Source organism: Balaenoptera musculus, chromosome 8, assembly GCF_009873245.2.
Source record: "Balaenoptera musculus isolate JJ_BM4_2016_0621 chromosome 8, mBalMus1.pri.v3, whole genome shotgun sequence".
Lineage (NCBI taxonomy): Eukaryota > Metazoa > Chordata > Mammalia > Artiodactyla > Balaenopteridae > Balaenoptera > Balaenoptera musculus.
Genome location: NC_045792.1, coordinates 18779176 through 18800664, shown reverse-complemented (window position 1 = coordinate 18800664; position 21489 = coordinate 18779176). Strand labels below are relative to the sequence as shown.

Genomic DNA, 21489 nt, shown 5'->3' with positions numbered 1-21489 from the left:
GAAGCTTTCCTGTATCCTCACTTGTATCCCCAGACAAGGACTAAGGGTCCTCCCACAGTGGATGCCAGGAAAGAGGAAGGAAGTAGGGAGTTCGGAGAAAGGAAGGGGAGGCCACCCAGATGTGCTTCCCTAGGACACCTCCCTTCCCTCTGCCATTGGCTAACTTTACCCACCAGGACAGCTTCACATCTGTCCAGAAGCCACATTTGCCTCTGCAGGTGCATTTTCTCCCCTCCTGCCCCAAGTCTCTGCACTGAGCCCTTGACCAGATTCTTCCACAGCCCCACACTGCTCTGTGTTCGTCTCCTCCCAGGCTGCCCCAGTCATGCTCCAGCTGTTCCCTGAGCCTCATCTCTGGCCCCTGGCAACAAGCCACCCCAGTAACTGGGCTAAGGAGTTCACCTCCCCCATGGTCAACCCCAGACCCAGCACTCATCCCTCTGAGGTTGGGGCCAAAAGCAGTGCCAAGAAGGGGAGCTCCCTGCAGACAGAGGTCCAGCCTCTCACCCCATGGATCCTGCTGACCCCTCCTTGGTGACCTTTTGCATTCAGAGACTGAAACAAACAAAAAGAAACAAACAAAAGCCATCAACAACAAGGAAGCATTAAGTCAGCCAAGCCAACTGATTCAGACCAGAAAATCCCCATTACAACTTTTTTACTCCAGACTTGCTATGGAAGGGTGGGTTCCAGGCCCCTAGCTCTACAATGGAGACCCCTGGCAGAGCCCTGAACCTTTTATAAACCCTCAGGACTTATAAGTTGCATGAATAAATGAATCTACTTCCGCGTAGAGTTAGGTCCAAATCAAAGGGGGCCAACTGCTCTGGCCAGACTCCTGTTTCTAATTTCAGGACATCTTCGACTCCCAGCACCTACACAGGATCAAGCTGGGGGGGGCGGGAAATCACAGCCGAGACTGAGGAAGGATAGTGGGGCGGGACAGGGTCTTTTGGGGTGCTGCGGCGAGACGAACCCTCTTTCCGGTCCGGGCCCCCATCGCTGCCCGGGGCCTCAGGGCTCAGGCTGGCTTTCCCCGCCCTCGCAGGGCTGAAGCAGTTCCTCCTCGCTCGCAAGGGGAAGGAGGGAGGGCCGCCCGCCTCCCCATCCCCACCCTCCCGGGACCTGCCGCGCAGGAAGCGGCGGGTGCAGCCCGGCCGGCCGGGAGCGCGCGGGGCTTGGAGGGCCCGGGCCGCGCCGACCCCATGGCCGCGGGCGTGGAGCAGCGGCTGGGCGGCCTCCCCGTCTTCACCCGCGACGACTTCGAGGGCACCTGGCGCCCAGTGGCGAGCGGCGGCTTCAGCCAGGTGTTCCAGGCGCGGCACAAGCGCTGGCGGACCGAGTACGCCATCAAGTGCTCCCGCTGCCTCCAGCCTGACACCACCAGGTACCCGCCTGCCTCCCCCCCTCCTTTTGCGGAGGGACAACCGAGGCCCGGGGAGCTCCCGAGGGAGGGGCGGCCGGGTTGAGGCTGAGGATTGTCCTCTCCACTTTTCTAAACTCTGTCCTGTGGCCTGAGCTCCCCAGGCACAGCCCTGACTGTTTCCGGCTCTGAAATAAACTTGGCTCTGTTTGTGGAATCAAACCTATGTGTGAAATACACAGAGGTCAAGGGTGAGCAGGAACTACCCTCCAAATATGCCTTTGTTCCATCCAACCTCCCAAACTGGTCCCGCCTCCTTCTTTCCAGCCTCACCTTCCTTCCGGGTGTCAGCTTGGTGATGACTGCTCTGGATGACCCTCTGCCACCCTCCTACCCACCCCCTAACTCGCAGGGTGGGCAGGGCTGGGCTTGCTCAGAGCCTGTGGCACTTGGCTCAGTGATGGTCAGTGACCTGGGGGGAATCACAGGCCCAGCCTGCTGGCCTGAGAGCCTGTCCAGGACACTCACTCGCCGGCCCTCACACCGGCACTGCCAGCAGGTCAAGCCTGGAATGCTGCTGTCTCCGTCCTTGTTTTTGTCTCTGGCTTCTCCCAGGTCCCATTATACGTACTATGACCACTCCCTGGCAGGCCTCCTTTTCCCTCTTACTATCTCTTTCCCATTGCTTCCACCCATCTCTGCCTTCCCTTTGCTTCTTTGCTTCCCATTGCTTCTTCCCATTGCTTCATTGCCAACCCATCTTTGCTGGTACTGGCTGTGCCCTCGCCCCTCTGGCAGCCATGGAGACTCTTGGATGTGAAGTCTGAGATAATAAACATGTCCCCCTCCCAAGCCTCCTGGGACATCACCTAGAGGGCCTTGGGGGTGCAGGGAGCAACTCCTATTGGCATCTTTTCTGCTCATTCTCTGTGGTCACTATGCAAGCTCCCAAGACACAGCCTCCGGTCCCACACACCCAAGTCCCTTCTCTCACTCCCAGACCCCCGCCTGATTAATGAATAAGGGCAAAGTGAGATAGCCCCAGATTCACCCACCTTCCTCCCTCAACATCCTGGCTTGGGAGTAGAGTCAGGTTATTCTAGGATCTATTCAAATCATTTACAGCCTTTGAAGCAAAGAACAACAGGAAACAGATGGCATTGACAAGACTACTCATGAGACACTGACAGTAACTCCCATCTCAATTCCCTTCCCAATTCCAGGAATCCTTGGGTGGAAAGGACTAAGGGATTTACAGTAATCAATGCCTGCCACGTGTGGAGTGCTATACTAGGAGTTTCATGAGTATGACTTCACTGGATCCTCCTTCCGTCATCTCATTCATTTGTCCTCCTGATGAATGTTTATTACTCACCTACTATGTGCCAGGCTCTGTGCTGGACCCTGAGATATAATGATGAATGCCACAGATATGGCCCTGGAGATATTCTCCTGGAGCTTGCAGATAGGGGAGAAAAGGCATTAATCAGATAACCCCATGTGTAAATGTAAGTGTGCTGCTGTGAGAGGTGCAAGAAAGGAGAGAGTTGTGGTTCCATGAAGGCTTATTATTGGAGTTTGAGATCAGAAAAGGCTTCCCTGAGGAAGTTACACTTGAGCTGAAATATGAAAGATGAGTCTGAGTTAAGTGGGTGAAGAGAGGAAAGCTTTCCATGTTGAGTTTAAGGTGCCTTTAAACAACCAAGAAGAATTGTCAAGTAGACTTCAGAGTAAAGCTCTGAGCTAACAGTACTAAAATGTGTGAGTCATTTGTTATAGGTGTATTTGAAGCTAGGGCATAGATGATGTTCACTCATTCTAAGCACTAAGTGAACAAAACAAAGTCCCTGCCCTTGTGGAGTTTATAATCTAATGGAGGAAGACAGAAAACGAACAAACAAATAAATATTTTTATCTATATCCCTTACAAACCACCTGACATTTTCTTTGATTAAAATACCTAAGGAGAGTTGAGTAGTCTGATCTTCCAAAAAAAATTTTTGATCTTCCAAAAAATAGTAATTTGTGGGCTTTTTTGCCCAACATGTTAAGATTTTATTTACCAAGCCTCTTTGTTGTACAGAAAGTAAAAATGCTGTTACAATCTCAGTGTAAGTGGTAGCCACACGTGGTTGACTTACCAATCGCAGCTCTCCACCCTACCGCAGGAGTCTTACACGAAACTCTGACAATACTTATAATTTTGTTGTTGCTTATAAATTTGTTATAATGCTTGGTGGTAGATTCCCAAGAGGGACTAAATGGATGAAGGCAGAATGTCAAAGGAACTCTTCTTTGGTTCTTTGCGTGGGTGGGTGTCCTAGGGTTTGTATCACAGCTACCTTAAAAAAAAAAGCTGCCAACTCCATTTGAGCAGTCCAGACAATACGGAACTCAAGAAAAAATAAAGCAAGGTAGTTTTTTTGTGCGGGTTATTTGGAGTCTTTCTTTCAGCTTTCCCATTTTCTTCCTCCCCTTCATCCTCATCCTCATTGTCTTCCTCTTATCAACTTCTCCATCACATCCAAATTCTTCCCTCCCTTGACTTCATCTTCATCCCGTTCCCCTTCTGCATCTTCCTCTTCATCATCAGACTCTTCCTCCTCACCATTTTTCTCCTCTTCCTTGTGTTCATCTTCTCCTCCTTCATTCTCCTCTTCTGGGGGGGATAAGGATTGATGGAGTAGGGTTGCTATTTTCTCTAGGCTTGAAATCCTTACTAATTAAGTACTGTTTGAGAATAGAGATTTGAAGCAAAGAAAGAGCAAACCATGTGGCTCTCTCAGGCTCTCTTAGTGTTCTAGGCAGAGGGACGAGCAAATGCAAAGGTCCTGAGGAGGGAACAAGCTTGACAAGGTGGAGCAGGTCACAGAGGGCTTCGTAGGCCGTTGTAAGAACTTTAACTTTTATTATGAATGAGAAGAGAGCCACTGGACAGTCCTGAGCAGAGCAGTGACATGCTCTGACTGACATTTTAAAAGTACCACTCTGGCTGCTGGTGGAGGGGAAGAGAGAGAAGCAAAGGCACCAGTTAGGAGGATTGGGCCAAGATGCCAATGGATAGAGGTGGTCACCAGTGGTCAGATTCTTGCTATATTTTGAAGGTAGAGCTGATGGAATGTGCTGAGGGGCAGCTTCTGGGAGGGAGAGGAAGAGAGGAGTCAAGGTTAAGCAAGATCTTTGAGGACTAGAGAGATGGAGGCCCCATTCACTGAGATGGGGAAGGCTGACGAGGCAGTGGGTTTGAGGGGAGAATCAAGAGTTCAGCTTTAGACACGTAAAGTGTTGAATACCCAGTTGGAGATGCTGAGATTGCCTAGAGACAGAGTACGGAATGAGAAGAGGAAAGAAGAGGGCCTGGGACTGGGCCTAATGATCAGGTAACACAATAGGAGCCTGCAAAGTAGGCACTGACCCTACACTGAGAACGGAAAATTGCTTGTAGGCTACAGCAACATGGGGGTCATTGGTGATTAGCAACAGCCTGTCAGTGAGGTATTAAGACCAGAAACCAGATGAAAGGGGATGGGGGGAGATGAAGAAAAGAGAAAGACAACAGGTGTAGCAAACACTTTCAAGAAGTCGGGATGTCCAGGGGAGTTGTGCAAGTTACTGTTGTTCCCATTTTACAGTTAAGAAACTGAGGCCCAGAGAGTTTGCTTCTTCAAGGTCATACAGAGAATAAGGTGAAATTGGGATTTGAAAGCAGGGCAATGCGATCCCAGATCCCTTGCTTTTTCCACTTCATGACAGATGTCTTCTCAGTTCTTGTGACTTCAAAAGTACAAGAGGAGACACATTAAAAAAAAAATATTGCAGAGGTGGAGGGGAGAGCCCTTGAACAGTAGAGAAGTAAAGACAAGAACGGCAGAAACCAGGACTAGCTAACCTGTCCAGATGCGAGGGAGAGCAGGTGCTTTTTCCTGGAGCTGAGGAGTCTCTGGCTGGCTTCCCAGGGAGGCCTTGTGAGCACATTTCCAGCAGCCTCCGACTGCAGTGCCAATGCAGCTTTGCAAATACTCTGCCTTTTAAAAAATGTCATTTCTCCTTAATCTTCATCCCTCCAATCCCAGAACAATTTATAACAATTTGCATATTTACTGTTTTGTGGCACGTACAGTGAAAAGAGTGAAAGGTTTGCAAATGCTTATTTTGTAAGGCTTTCCCTTCAGTATTGACTTCTGTTCAGTTCAACAAACATGCCTTGTGCTGTACGTGGCCATGTGCTGTGGGGAGTACAAAGATGAAAACTTATACTTCATCTCCAAAATGGAATCCCAGGCAGCCATTACCGAGCTTGCTTTGAGAGAATAACGATGCAGGAAGTGCTCCGCTACACCAACAGGGAAAAGCAGATCGCAAAACAGCCCACACTATGTGATGGCAAGAGGGAGTGGAGGAGAAAGGAGTGACAGGGAGGGAGAAAAGGAGAGAGGTTCCTTGAAATGTATTGTAAAAGGATACGCTAAATTATTAACAGAGGCCAACTCTGGAAGGTTGGGTTACTGATGATTTAATTATTATTACTATTATTATTATTATTATTTTTTTGGCTGTGCCATGAGGCTTGTGGAATCTTAGTTCCCCGACTAGGGATCGAACCCAGGCCCCACAGTGAAAGCACTGAGTCCTAACCACTGGACCGCCAGGGAATTCCCTAATTTTCTTTTCTATTCCCTAGATGTTCTACAAGGTGTGTATATTACTTTCATCATCAAAAAGGCAATAAGTGACATTTTTTTTCAATATTCTTTTATTGAGATATAGTTTATTTACAATGTTGTGTTAATTTCTGCTATACAGCAAAGTGATTCAGTTATACATATATATATACATATATATATACATTATTTTTTAAAATATTCTTTTCCATTATGGTTTATCATAGGATATTGAATATAGTTCTCTGTGCTCTACAGTAGGACCTTGTTGTTTATCCGTTCTATATATAAAGGCTTACATCTGCTAACCCCACCTCCCACTCCATCCCTCCCCCAACTCCCTGCCCCTTGGCAATCACCAGTCTGTTCTGTGTCCTTGATTCTGTTTCATAGATAGGTTCATTTGTGTCATATTTTAGATTCCACATATAAATGATATCATATGGTATTTGTCTTTCTCTTTCTGACTTACTTCATTTAGTATGATAATCTCTAGTTGTATCCATGTTGCTACACATGGCATTATTTCATTTTTTATGGCTGAGTAGTATTCCATTGCATATATGTTCCACATCTTCTTTATCCACTCATCTGTCGATGGGCATTTAGGTTGTTTCCATGTCTTGGCTATTGTGAATAGTGCTGCTATGAACATAGGGGTACATGTATCTTTTTGAGTTATAGTTTTGTCTGGATATATGCCGAGGAGTGGGATTGCTGGATCACACGGTAGCTCTATTTTTAGTTTTCTGTTTTCCACAGTGGCTGCACCAATTTACATTCCCACCAAAAGTGTAGGAGAGTTCCCTTTTTTCCACATCCTCTCCAGGATTTGTTATTTGTAGACTTTTTAATGATGGCCATTCTGACCGTTGTGAGGTGGTTCCTCAATAAATCATGTTTTAAAAGAGAAGCAGGAGGCATAATTTTGGTCCTCCATGGGCTTGCGATCTCCTAGGGGAGGTAGACATATAGAAGTGGCCAGAATAAACGGCAGGCTTTTTGTGGCCGCCTTTGTAGAATGGGCTGGCTCCTAAATTTGCAGACCCCTTTACTTCCTGTCTTGTTGCTGGAGCCACCTGGACCCTAATCTATGCATCCACTGGGCATCCTCTCGTGTCTCTCTTTCCCCCTCCATTACCTTGCAAGCTCCCAAGGCATCTCTGGGTCTGCACAGCCTGGTATCAAGTCTAGTTTGTGTGTCCTGCTAGTTGCTCTTGTAATTAAAGGGTCAGCTCCTTCCATGTCTCGCTCCTGCCCCTCCATAGCTCTGATGTGAATTGCCTCATTGAAGAAGCAACCAAAATGGAGAAGATCAAGTTTCAGCACATCGTGTCCATCTACGGGGTATGCGAGCAGCCCCTGGGTATTGTGATGGAGTTCATGGCCAACGGTTCCCTGGAGAAGATGTTGCCCACCCACAGCCTCTGCTGGCAGCTCAAGTTCCGCATCATCCATGAGACTGGCTTGGCCATGAACTTCCTCCACAGCATTAACCCACCACTGTTCCACCTGGACCTCAAGCCAGGCAACATCCTCCTGGACAGCCACATGCATGTCAAGGTAAGGACCCTAGTGAACCCCTCTGCCCCCTTTCGCTCCAGAGCCTTCTCCAGATGAACAGGATTATTTACTGCCTGACTAGCCTGTCAAGAGTTTCTGTTGTTGTTGTTGTTGTTTTTAATATTTATTTATTTATTTATTTGGCTGCACCAGATCTTCGTTGCGGCATGTGGGATCTTTAGTTGCGGCATGCGGGATCTTTTTAGTTGCAGCATGCACGTGGGATCCAGTTCCCTGACCAGGGATCAAACCCGGGCTCCCTGCATTGGGAGTGTGGAGTCTTAGCCACTGAACCACCAGGGAAGTCCCCTGTCAAGAGTTTTAAGCAGCTCCCTTCATGGACAAATACCAAAGGCAGGGATCACACCTAAAACAGATAGATGCACAATGAAATTTGGTGCACGAAACTGGGTATCAGGATGCCTGCAAAAACCCTCTTTGGATGTCAGTCTTCCATTTCTAATGTGGGTAGAATAATCTCTATCCCATTCTTTGCTTCAAGTGAGAATGTGTGTAAATGAGATGTTCTTAAGAAAGGTCATGATGGCCATTTTTTCAGTTCCTAAAACACGCCCTGCTTTCATTTCTGCCCCAGGACCTTTGCACATGCTGTTTCCACTTCCAGGAACAGTGTTCCCCCACTCCCTCTTTATCCAGCAAAGGCCTACACATCTTTCAGGTCTCAGCTTAAACAGCACCTCCTCAGGGAGGTTTTCCCTGATCCACCCCCGTGGGCCCCTGTTATATACCCTCGCTGTACCTCTCTTTTCATACTGCTAACCCCAATTTTAAGTATATAGTCATTTGTGAAACTATTTCATTAGTGACTATACCCCCTATTTGAATAAGCACTTAGAAGAGTAATGGGTGCGAGGGTTTCATCATTCTTATCTGCTGCCTGATCCTCAGTATCCAGCCTAGTTGGCACTCAGTGAATTGTCCATTTATTGATGTATGAATGAATCAATGGATGGAAGCAAAGTCAGAGATAAATATACATGGTGTCAATGCTTCAGGGCCCGTGAAAGTGGGATGAACAGAAGCTCACCGAAGATGCCACTTTATCCACAGTCCCTTTGGGTAATGGCCACACCTACCAAGTACTTACCATGTGCCAGGCACTGTTCTAAGTGCCTTTTGCATATTTCCTTGTTTAATGCTCATAATAGCACTGTGAGTTAAGTACTTGTCTTGTTTCCCTTTTATAGATGAGGAAATGGAGGCTCTGAGAAAATAAGTAACTTGTTCAAGGTCATCCTGTGGTACATGGTGGTGCTGGGAGAGAGCATATGGTCTCAGCAGCTACACTACACTGGCAGCGAAGATAGTGGGAGGGATGAGAAACTCAAGGTAGTTTTCTGGAGGCAAGACTGTATTGCCCCCCATCCCCATCCGGGCTTCCTCCCAGGTTTCGGACTTCGGCCTGTCCAGGTGGATGGAACAGTTGACCCGGATGCAGTACATCAAGAGGTCAGCTCTGCAGGGCACCCTCAGCTACATCCCCCCTGAGATGTTCCTGGAGAGTAACAAGGGCCCAGGGCCCAAATACAATGTGTACAGGTGAGATGGAGGCTGGGCTCCAGGCCACATACCCAGGGCGTAGCTTGTTGTCAACGCCCTGCCTGGACCCCAAGGCCCAAAGGGCAGGGCAGGACAAGGATGAGGTCTGGCCCCTCCCTGCCCACGTGGGAGGAGGAGGGATGCGGGGGGATTCTGGCTGGAGAGGCATTGCCTGGGTTTGTGTGGTCCATGGGGCGCCCCCTGCTGGATATCCGAGAAAGCCACTCAGGGGGCGCTTTCCCCTGTCTGCAGCTTCGGGATTGTCATCTGGCAGATCCTCACTCAGAAGAAACCGTATTCAGGTAGCAGGCGACAGTGGCACCGTCAGATGGGGCCCCGGAAGGGACTGGGAGGCTGGGGGCTCGTGGGGGCAGGGGCCGGCGGCAGGTTTTTGTTGGGGACCGTATTGCTCTTTAAGGGTTCCCGTCCTCACCCTCCTTCCTTCCTCCCCCTGCTTTCTAGAGCTCACATGACCGTGAAAGAAAGGGCAACCCTCAGCCCAGACCGTACTTTCTGCCTCTAGTTCCTTTGCTTCAAAGTGTTCTCTCCTGTCTCTCTCACCCCCAACCCTGCCACCCAGGTGTCAGGTAAATAGATTGTCAGGGAATTTGGATAATCGAGCAAAGTTCAAAATCAAAGCCTGTAACTAGGCCTGCTGGTCAGTCCTGCCGTCTTTGGACAGCAAAAGCCCGCAGTGAGGGGCCATGGCCGGTCTCGGCCTGGGAGGGGCCGGAGCTGGACCAGAGACCCAGCTGCTCAAATCTGAGCCTCAAGTCAGCCTGCAATCTAGTTATTAACTCACTGTGCATTTATGGAGCCCCTGCTGTGTGCACCGCCCTGTCGGGGTCCTCAGAGCCCCCATGTCCTGCCCAGCCCCTCTGGCCCTGCCTCAGCACCCGCACAGCCTGGGCCCCCTCTTGCAGGCTTCCACATGATGACCATTATGGTGCGAGTGGCCGCAGGCCTGCGGCCCTCCCTGCAGCCTGTCTCTGATGAGTGGCCGGCTGAGGCCCAGCAGATGGTGGACCTGATGAGGCGCTGTTGGGACCAGGACCCCAAGAAGAGGCCCTGCTTTCCAGGTTCTCATCAGCCTGATGTACACAAGGATGAGGGAGATGGGTGGGGCTGGGGGGCCTGCGGGCCAGGAGCGGTGGTTGAAGCCCCGGGCCACTCCTGAGAGCTCTGCAGGGAGGGCCCTGCGTGACACTAGGGCAGACTCTGTACCACAGTGCGGTGTTGGCAGGGGGTGGGAGGGTGGGGGGTGGATGGCAGAGGGCCAGTGGCAAGAGGACCGCGGTCTTGTCTCTTCGGGTTAATGTGTAACCCTGTGGGAGGTAGAAAAGAAAACCATTGCTGGAAGGCATCTGGGCCCAGCTCTGTTGCTTCTGAGACCCCAGTTAGCCTGCGTCCTCTCAGGCTGCAGTGTCCTCATTTGTAAAATGTTCCCAGACCATGAGATCACAGGCATGATGGATCTTGCGGTCATCCACTCCTTTAGGGACTATGCAAATGTATGCATGCGTGTAAGCGTGAGCATCTTAGCGATCGCCTAGTCCTGCCCCCTTTGCTTTATGGAACAGGTCTGACCCTCCAAAAGGGTCAGAGACTTGCCAAATGCGGCCCCACTGAGCAAAGGCGGGACCCTAGCTTGCCTGCCTCCTGGTGCGCATGTGTGGATGCCCCCGAGCCCAGGGATGGGTTTTGGGAGGGGGGACATGGGACATATTAGGGTATTTAAAATGGGGAAGAACTGCAGGCCAGCCTGTCACTTCTTCTGCTTTCTCTCTGTTTCGCGGAGCAGACATCGCAGTGGAGACAGACATGCTGCTGTCCCTGCTCCAGAGTCCTGTGGCTGACCCAGAGAACGAGGCCCTGGCCAGGAAGGTGTCCTGCACAGCGTGTCTGTGCCAGCCCCGGGAGGTGAGTGCGCGTGGGGCGGGCCTGGTCTCCGGCAGGCACTGAGGATGCGTGCACAGGTCCCTCCTCACGAGGCTGCCTGGCGGAGGGGCAGGTGGGGACCGGAGCCAGTGCACGCTCTGCTGGCCAAGCCAGGCAGCCACTCGGGGACACCTTTTCTTACCTTGCTCGAAGATGCTCTAAGGGCTGCTGGTAGCCGTGGCTCAGAGCCTCTGAGAAGGACATGCCATCCCTCACATGTGTGACATTAAACAGAGCCTGTCCTGCAGAGGGAGACCTCGGCTCTCCCAGGCTCTCACACCCTACGGGTCAGCGTCCTCCCGGCTCTGCTGTCCTTTCCCTCACCTGGGAACCAGCTGTGGGCTTCCATGGGGCTCCTGGCTGAACCCACAGGGCCGCCCTGCCTTCCCTGTGGCCCAAGGGGAAGTCAAGGCCCTGGGCCACCTCTTTCTGGCAGGGCCTCCTCTGCTCGGGGATTTCCCCTAGACACAGCTGGTGGCAGGGATGAGAGAGGAGGGGGTCTCCTAGCACAGGGTGAAATGTGAGTCCTGACAGGTGAAGGGAGGAGTGGAGGCCGGCATAGGCCAGAACTGCCCTGATCATCTGATCCACCCCCGTGTCTTCTGGTTCCCCCTCCCCAGGTCAGTGAGGAGATCAGCCAGGAGCTAACAGACAGCGGTGAGTCCAGAGTGCGCAGCTGGAAGCAGAGAACCCACAGCGGAGGAGAAAGTGGACTCAGACCATATCCTTTCCCCCTCCTCCCTGGCCCACCCTCCTCCCCAGGCCTGTCACAAATCAGGAGTCCGTGTTCCCTTTCCTGGCACCCGGCCCTATGCTCCAGAAATGCACATGCCCCCGGGGGCCTGGCTCTGCTTCCCCTTCAAGTCTGTGTCCTTTTGAGGCCGGACTCCTCCCTTCCTGGCCAGGAAGGAGGAGCGTCAGTTTTCAACTCCGATTGCATATTAGAATTACTTGGGGAATGAAAAAGTATACGATGCCTGAGCCACCCTAGAATAATTCAGTCAGAATCTCTGGGGGTTTGGCCTGAGCAGTGATTTTCATTTGTTTGTTTTTTTTGTTTTGGAAATTGTTGCTTTTAATTCTAATACACCACTGGGTAGAGCAGGAGGAAGTGGGTCCTTAATGGCTCAGGAGGAGTTCAGATCTCAGAGCTCAGCTGCAAATTTATCTCCAATTTGCATTTATTTACTTTGTGCCAAGCACTGCTGGGGAAGTTCTTACCTACATGATATGATTTGTCCTCCCAGTGGTAGCATGAGGTTGGGCATTGTTCGTGTCCCCTTACGGATCAGGAGCTGGAAACTCAAAGAGGCAGAGAGCACGTGATGCGAAGAGGTAGAGTGAGGATTTGCACCCCGGCCTCTTTCTGCCTCATCCTTACGGGAAGAACTGCCAGAGTCAGTTCTCTAGGACAGTGGAGCCTGCATAGAGATCCGGGATACCGGGAAAGACGTTGTCCTCACTCCTAGGTCTTTGTTCCTGGCTGGTACTTCCAGGAGGCAGGGGGATGGCCGAGATGACCTCTGGACAGGTCAGAGGTCCTCTTCTCAATCTCACCTTCCTCCCAGCAGACTCAGGAGACTACTTGAAGCGGGTCCTGCCTCTCTCAGACAGTGAGAGCCTGGTCCTGAGCGATGAGCAGCTGCGCATCCGTGAGAACAAGGTCACCCCCCTCCACTTCCTGGTGGCTCAGGGCTGCCTGGAGCGGGTGAGGCTTCTGCTGGCCCAGGAGGTCCACGTGGACTGCCAGACGGCCTGCGGCTACACTCCCCTCCTCGTCGCCACCCAGGACCAGCACCCTGACCTCTGTGCCCTGCTCCTGAAGCACGGTGCCGACGCCAACCTGGCGGACAAGGACGGCTGGGCCCCGCTGCACTTCACAGCCCAGAATGGGGACGACCGCACTGCCCGCCTCCTCCTGGACCACGGGGCCCGTGTGGATGCCCAGGAGCACGAGGGGTGGACCCCGCTCCACCTGGCTGTGCAGAACAACTTTGAGAATGTGGCACGGCTTCTGGTCTCCCGTCAAGCTGACCCCAACCTGCAGGAGGCTGAGGGCAAGACCCCTCTCCACGTGGCCGCCTACTTTGGCCATGTCAGCCTGGTCAAGCTGCTGACAGGCCAGGGGGCCAAGCTGGATGCTCGGCAGAGAAACCTGAGGACGCCACTGCACCTGGCGGTGGAGCGAGGCAAAGTGAGGGCCATCCAACACCTGTTAAAGAGTGGGGCGGCCGCTGATGCCCTTGACCAGAGAGGCTACAGCCCACTGCACATCGCCACTACCAGGGGCAAGCACCTTATCGGCAAGATGCTGCTCAGGTACGGCGCCAGCCTCGAGCTGCCGACCCACCAGGGCTGGACGCCCCTGCATCTAGCAGCCTACAAGGGCCACCTGGAGATCATCCACCTGCTGGCTGAGAGCCACGCAGACGTGGGGGCTCCCGGAGGCATGAACTGGACCCCCCTGCACCTGGCTGCCCATCACGGGGCGGAGGTGGTGGTGTCCGCACTGCTGCAGTGTGGGGCTGACCCCAATGCTCCCGAGCAGTCAGGCTGGACGCCCCTCCACCTGGCAGTCCAGAGGGGGGCCTTCCTGTGCGTCATCAACCTCCTGGAGCACCGTGCAGATGTCCATGCCCGCAACAAGGTGGGCTGGACGCCTGCCCACCTGGCCGCCCTCAAGGGCAACATGGCCATCCTCAGAGTGCTGGTCAAGGCCGGTGCCCAGCTGGACACCCAGGACGGGGTAGGCTGCACACCCCTGCAGCTGGCCCTCTGGAGCTAAAAGCAGGGCATTGTCGCCTTCCTAGAGGGCAAGGAGCCCTCACTGGCCATTCTGGCCGGGGCTGAGCCTGGAGCCCAGATGGAAGTTTAGACAACCTGTGGTCTCCTTACCTGTAAGGAAGAGAGGTTGGTGGAAGTGAAGCTGGGCTTCTGGCAGGGCCCCTTCCCTGTCCTTGCCAGCTGCCCCTTAGACCTTGAGAGGAGACGGGAACCTGGTCCCCTGGGTGGTGGAGGGATGGGGAGAGGAACACGGAGGTTGTAGCTGGGGAAGGGCCCCCTGGCTCAGAGACGTCCTTTCAGCCCTTCCTGCATGTGTGTCTCTAGCCAACTCTCAGCCTCCTCCTCCTGTACCTGGACTCAAGCCCCCAAAGTGAGTTCCCTCTTTATTCCCAAGGTTCCTGCCGCCTTTAACCACTTGCCCCTGAGTCCACAGGGGCCCTTGCATCCTAGAACTCTCTCTGAAGAAGGAGGGAGGCACAGAGGAGAGGGAAGTGTTCCCTCCCAGCTCACGTCTGTGTCACTTGGCCCCTTTCTTCGGGCACGGTCAGGACAGCCAGACACACGTGCTTTGTGCAAGGGCAGGAGCTGAAAGTTCGGAGGAGTTTCCCACTTCCAGTTGAAAGCCCCGGCCAAGAGCCTATTGCTGCACTGACCACCTTCCTGGCGGCTCTGGTCCCAGGGCCCAGGTCTACCATACAGTCTCTTGCGGGGAAGGAAGGGTCTGCTCCAACCGCCCACGAGTGACCTTACATGGGACGCTTGGTCCCTGGTCCCCCTGCCTCACCCTTCACCCTTTGCTGTGTCCAGTTATATGGCCGGTTTCAAATCTGACTGCAATAAAGCTGTGGCTCTGAGTCCCCGCCTTAGAGGTGGACTGGCCCGTGGCGCCAGGCTGGCTATGGGGGCTGGTGGTGTTAGTCTGGCGTACGCGTGTGCACGTGTGCGGTGTGGTGTGTATGTGATCGTGTGTGAGTTCCCGCTGGGGAGGAGGCGGGGGCAGAGGTGGGGAGGTGGACGGTGGTGATGTCACCTGGAGGGGAGGTATCTGGGCTTGGTGTGGAGCTTGCCGGGCAGGGACTTCCTCCTTGGCAGCGGCTCAGGGAGCTCTGTCCTGCCCCCATCAGCTGGCCTGGCCTGGTCTGCGAGTTGCAGGGCAGGTCGGGGCAGGCCTGGGATTGCTCAGACTAGCCTTGTGTGACCAGTCCCGGGCTCAGCGGCCAGCAGCTCCTCCTTCCTCTCTGGCTCTGCCGGGGCTGGCCCACCGTTGGGAGGGGACGGGGCGGGACTGCGGGGGGGGAGCAGGACGGGTGCCCTAGGGGTCCTCTCCTGCTCCTCTGTCCCTCTTCACACTGCCGGAGCAGCCCCTCCAACTCAAGGATGTTGTGTAGTTGTCAGAGAAGAGGAATCTTCTGCCCCAGCCACTGGCCAGCTCCAACCCCAGCCAACCTGCAGGCTTGCCTTTCAGTGTCACCCTCATGGGCTGAGCGCGGGGCCATCAGTCACCAGCCTCACGTGGGCGTGGGGTAAGAGAGGCGGAGCAGAAGACACCTGTCGCCCCACGGACGTGCTGAGTGCAAGAGTCCGTTCTAGCAGAGCTGGTGGCACAGGTCTCCCATCCTGTGGTCTCTGGGCTGTGGTGCCAGCCTCAAGGACACTTCACCCCACCAAGCCGCGGACTACAGCCACCACAGAGAGTCCTGAGAGCAGCTTTGAATGGGGTTGTGCCCTAGAACAAAGGCTATAAATCAAGCCGGCACATTAGGATCTCCTGGGTGAGGTGTGGCAGGGTGGGGAGGAATGGAAGGGTTTTTAAAGTACCCGGCCCTACCCTTGACCAGTTAAACCAGAATCTCCAGGGCAGGATCCTGGTATTAGCTGGAGAGCAGCCAGGGCTGAGGACCACCACCAGGGGGCGTCCCGTGGTTTCTCTCTGGGCCCTTCTTGGCATCACCATGAAGACAGTCACCAGCCAGCAGCCTGGGTGGTGGTCTTCTCCTCTCCTGGTTGGATGAGTGGAGACTCCGGAGGACCGGGGCAAGGCTCACTCAGCGGACTGTTTCATCTTCTTGCTCCCTGCTAGCTGCCTGGCCCATTCTCCTCGTTCTCCCTGAGACTAAGCCTTGGGCAAAACTTGTAGTGAAAAATGCCCCTGGGAGTTCTGTCTTTCCTAGAACGCCTGGAGCAGGAAGAGGAAAGGGAGGGGGCACAATGCTGTCTGCTTCTCCTCACACCCTGAGGTCTGAGTCTAGCTCCAAGGCAAGGATTCTGCACGAGCCAGAGAAGGGGCGTAGGGCTGCATGTTCAAAGCCAAACGAGCTCAGAACAATTCGTGTGAATGGTCAGGAGTGAACCACGGAAGGACAGTGGTGTCTGGCTTATCCTATCGGGAAGAGTTTGAGGAAAGACTTTGAAGAATGCAGTTAGAAAAGGTAAATGATTTTTTTTTTTTCTTGCACCTATGGTCCTATAAATGGCAGAGGTCCCATGGAGATGCACATGGGACCATCCCTAGGATTCATTTCAACTCTGATGATCCCAGGGTCTAAGCAGAGACCCTCAGACCCCTGCTTTCTCTACTCCCTTCCTCCAAGAGATAACTGAGGTCGCAATTGCAGGCCAGCTCCAGCCAACACAGCCCTATCATTGCTTTTCATCACCTTCTTCTCCCTTCCCAAGCCACCCCTAGCCAGACACAGACCCTACAGACACACACAGCATCTACCCTGAGTCCCATTTCAACAGAGCTGCCTTCTAGAGGTTTCCTAGGGATGTTTAGAATCGGATTTTAGTAAGGCCTTTGCAATTCCCAAGGAGAGGATCTCGGTTGAATTTCAAACCTGTTTAGGGGAGATAGATAGGGGTAGACGAGGATAGGAACCCCTAATTTCCTACTGGACGTTTCCACGTGAAGATCCTATAGACCCTTAAACTCAGTGTCCCAAACTGAGCCTCCCCTTCCCCTCCCAAGACTGCTCCTCATCCTTCTTAGCTGAGGGGACTCCTAACCTAGGAGTCTCTCTAGACCAGCACTGCCCAACAGAACTTTCTGGCAGGATAGAAACCTTCCAAATCTGCCACTTCAAATGTGGCTGATGCAACTGAGGGACCCAATATTTAATTTCGACAAGTTAAATTTAAGCAGCTACAGGTGGCTGGTGAACAGACGGCGCGGTCTACACTCTTTCTCTCCCTCTCCCCCCATCCAATCAGTCACCAAGCTGAGTGGGGTTCATCAGGAAGGGCTTTCCGGAAGCTGCAATGTTAGAGGAGGACAAGGGCATAACAGACAAGGGCCAAGGCCCGGGCTAGGTGGGAGAGGCCGGGGCACGGGAGACTGGGGAATGTGAAAGAGCAATCAAGCTGTTTGTGGGTGCAGACAGCACAGCGGAAGAGCGGGGACGGGGGAGGGTGGGTACTTCACTGGGAGACCATGACGCCATTCATGATTCCAGAGCTTGGACTCAACATGAGGGTCAATTGTGAGCTCCGAGCAGAGGGAGGGTGCCATTGGAATGAACCGCGTATTCCAAAGACCCCTCAGCCATGTGTAGGGTAAGGAAACGGGTGATGCAGAAAGGGGTCCTGCCTGTGAAGGGCCTTGTAGTCTGGCAGAGCTGGGGCGAGGTCTTTACCTAGACTCTGAGCTCCGCCTCTCTCTTTGTAACGCATACTGTTGAGGGGATGAAATTAGATCATGCACTTCCCCGGCTGGCACTGCGACTCCCGTTACTTTGCTTCTCCTCCATTGTTCTGGTTCTGTCCTTTCTCACCATTATCCCGTCCACCCCCTCACTGCCCTCCATCTAGACAGGAGCCTCCTTCCCCATTCCCAGCGCTGCTGCTTGAGCCAATCCATCCCTCCCCAAGGAGGGCCCTGGGAAATGGCACCACCTATCTGGCTGTCCCCAGAGATGCAGACGGCCCTGTTTGTTCTGCCTGGGAGGCCTTTTGTGCTGGGAGGAGCCGTCCCTCAGGGGGCTTCTCCTGGTTGTGAGGCCAGGAGACCAGAAGGAACAGGGAGGTTGGCAAGCTGTATCAACAGGAGTTAAAGTGCAGCACGGAAGTCCAAAGAGACTTCTGTGATGTCTCAGAAGGCGGGCCGGCTCTGGGAACCAGTGGCGTCTGCCCCCGAGTCCCGGCACCTGTGTAACCTCACGCTGCAGTCACCAAGGGTTCCCCTGGTCCTACAGCTGGTCCTGCCACTCTGCTCACAAGCACAGGCCCCCTCCACCCGCCACCCGCCCGCCACTGTGCTCCTGGGTCAGGGTCCTGCCTATTCCTCAAGACCCAACTTGCCTGTCCCTGCTTGTGAAGCCTTCTCTGACTGCCCAGCTGGAGATGGTCACTCTGTCCCAATACCCCCTGCGGTGAGGTTCCTGCCTGGATGTGAGCGCATCGCTGCATCGGCTTATTTCCGCGTTACACCCGGTCCTCCCTCTGCACTCCGTCCGTACCTGCTGGATAGGATATAGGCAGCAGGGCTGTTACTGTAACTTAAGGGAGAGAGGTAGCTGCCAGTCTGGGCTGAGACGAGGAGGGAAGCTGTTGGGGGCTGGGTAGTGGAAAGGCTCTGAAGCTGGGCCAGCCACTAGCCTGTGACCCTCGGCTGCTGAAGCTGGGCCAGCCACTAGCCTGTGACCCTCGGCTGCTGAAGCTGGGCCAGCCACTAGCCTGTGACCCTCGGCTGCTGAAGCTGGGCCAGCCACTAGCCTGTGACCCTTGGCTGCTGAAACGTCCTTAGACTTGGCTGCGTCATCTAACGGAGATAATGCTTATCTCATGGGCTTGCGGTAATGATCGACCCGGATGCCCGGTGGTCAAAGGGCAAAGCTGTTCGTAAGCACTCCACACAGTATTTTCTTGCAGTTTCTCCCAAGTCAGAGGGATTTTTCTCTTGGAAGGGGGCACAGACAACCTAGCCTTCTGCAGCCTTTTGGCGAAGATGCTCTTGGAAGCGGCTGCCTGTTTTTCTTTGCCAGCCTATCCAGGGGAGGAAGGGCCGGCTCTTCTTCAGTGCCTTGGTGTGGACCGTGGCTCTGAGACCTCGTGGGACACACCTAAAGTAGTGTCAGGTCAGCTTCAGGGCAGGGCAAGCCCCACCCGTGGGTCCTGCCGACTGACACACAGCTGAGAGGCCCCAGGAGCCAGACAGGGGGTTCAAGGTCAGCCAAGCAAGGTGGCCATGTCTGCATCTACCAGCAGAGGGTAGGGTCCAGGGCTGATGTTCCGACGGGCAGAGGCAGCATGAGGGCTCAGCCTGCACAGAGAGGACACGTGGATGAAGACAGCAACTGCACAGTGGGTAGGGTGTGGGGTGGGCAGCAGAGGTCTGTACATGAGGCTGAGAAGGGCCGGGTCAGGTCCCTGCTGCGGGCTTCCGGACTCTGGAACCCAGAGCAGCACCTGCTGCGGGGAGAACTAGACCACAGAACATGTCTCCTCCAGGCAGTCTCCTCCCTCTCTTGCCCACTCCATCTTTTCCCTGCCCCGGATGCAGCACAGAGCCTGGCCTCCACGGACTACTCTCATGGGGCCAACAGGACAGTGTTTGGAGTTGGGCCTGGTCAGGAAAACCCAGAAGTTGTGCATGCCATAGCTTTGTTCCTACAAAATCCCCTGCCTCTCCCATGTCCCAGGTGGTACCACCTCCATCCCCCGCCCTGCTTCATCTGCAGCGTCTGACTCCCACTGCCCCTGAGGTTCCGGGGAGGCTGCCTCCCTCTCTCCAGCCTCACACACACATGTCCAGGTCTCAGGACAGAGCCGGGGTGAAGACTGGAGAAAGTGCAGGCAAGTGTGGTGGTCACACAGCATTTCCTGTGGACTCGGTGCTGCACGGCTCCAACCACGTAAAAGGCCTTTCCAGATGCCCTCCAGGCCAGGGGTTCTGCCCAGCAGCTCTCACCCTGCTTTATTTGCCAAGTAGCAAAGGTGGGATGGGAGAGGGAACGGGAAGCTGTTCCTACCAGGTGCTTCCTTCTCCCTGCCTGCAATAACCCCACAGAGTCAGAGTGGATCTCCCTCTGCACAGATGGTCTACTCTCTTCCTGCCAGCTTCCTGCTTCCCTGGATCCCCCAGAAGCAGAGCCAGGGGCACCTGGTTGGCGGGAGAGGAACTTCGGGCGCATGGATGCCCAGAGTCTGGCCTCCCACTACTGAAACCCCACTAAAAGCTGCTCCCCCTAACCTGCGCCCCTCCCACCCCAGCACCTACTCATTTACTCTTGCAGCCCAAATGGCCATCATAGTCACCCCAAGGGCCGCATCCTAAAAGTCTGGTCCCAAATGGTTTTTCTTTTTCTCTCTCCTTTAAAAAATTTTTTTCTGACTACAGTAGCCTCTCGCAACTTCACCAGGGACTGGTCAGGGAAAGAGCAGGATGAATAATAAAAGATGTAGAGTTGAAAGACCTGGGCTCAAAGACCAGCCTTGACACCTGGGCAACCACCCTCCCTGTATGAAAGGCTTCTCCTCCCCCAGGGGTTATGAGGACAGGACAGCACTTGGGGTGAGGCCCACCATGGCCGCTGCATAGATGGTTGCTAAGGCTACGGACACAGCCTGGGTCCTGGGGCCAGGGAGGGCAGAGAGGCAGTGGGGCACAGGGCCTGGCACACATCCCCGGGACAGGGGTGGTGTGGGAAGGGATGCCCAGATAGGTGAGCACACTAGAAAGACCCCCAAGGGGTGCCAGTCCCTGTGTGCGGGCCACTGACTGCCCTGTTCTGAGCCCACCAGGGAGCAGGCTATGCGGTTGCTTCTGTGGGGGGCCTCCTGACCCGCCATTGAGGAAGTCCTCCACCATCACACTTCTTGCCCTCACCAGGTCCCTACCTACTTGTTCCGGGCCAAGGCACGCCGGGGCTGCTGTCTCCCACTCAGCCTCATCATCTAGGTGAAGAGCACCCTGGGGTGGGGCAGCGTGTGCTGTGGCAGTGGTCGCCACGCCCAGCCGGGGCTCTGCCAGGAGCTTTTACCACTATCGTGTGATTGTGGGTAACGCCCGGCGTCCACTGGATTGTGAACCTGCAAAGGCAGGGACGTTGACTCCCTTTTCCACTGTTCATTCCCAGCACCTCGCTCAGGGTCTGGAGCACAGTAAACAGTTGCTCAATAAATATTCACCGAGTAAGACAATGACGGGTGGCTGGGTGGATAAGGTGATGCAGTTTATCCTGCACTACTGCCTTCTCAATTCCCAGGACACCTCCCCAGCCCATCGCCCCCTGGGACTTCTCCAGAACCCACCAGGGGACGAATAAGGGCCTGAAGTTTGAAGACTTGCAGTCACAAACGGACATCTGAGAGGATGATGTAAAGTGCGCCACTGTGCCCGACCAGGAAGGCTCACGCCTTAAGTGGTGCTTCCTTGCTGTGCTCTGGGAGAGGGGGCTGGGGGGGTGCAGACTCCCCCTTCTGTAAAGGCAGATCAGTGATCCTTTGATTAAAAGGCATTCTACAGACAAAGACAAGCACAGAGGCAGAAGCACAGGGAAGGGCAGTGAGGAGAGAAAAATCAGAGCTGCAGCCTGCCCGGCCTCTGGCTTGCTACTGCCCTCAGTGTCAGGGCAAAGGGGCCGCTGTCAGGGCCTCTTGCGAGAGAGCCAGAGCCTGGGCCGC

At 54.1% G+C, this 21489-nt stretch overlaps 1 protein-coding gene across 1 annotated transcript; it reads left to right on the top strand.

Annotated features, from left to right (window-relative positions):
* Window positions 1-1205: 1205 nt before the first annotated feature.
* ANKK1 (ankyrin repeat and kinase domain containing 1) lies at window positions 1206-14747 on the top strand. Its single transcript, XM_036862597.1, has 8 exons — window positions 1206-1387; window positions 7293-7587; window positions 8996-9147; window positions 9400-9449; window positions 10071-10226; window positions 10949-11067; window positions 11706-11742; window positions 12657-14747. The coding sequence occupies exons 1-8, from the start codon at window positions 1206-1208 to the stop codon at window positions 13868-13870; spliced, it is 2205 nt and encodes a 734-aa protein (XP_036718492.1). The 3' UTR covers window positions 13871-14747.
* The last annotated feature ends 6742 nt before the right edge of the window (window positions 14748-21489 follow it).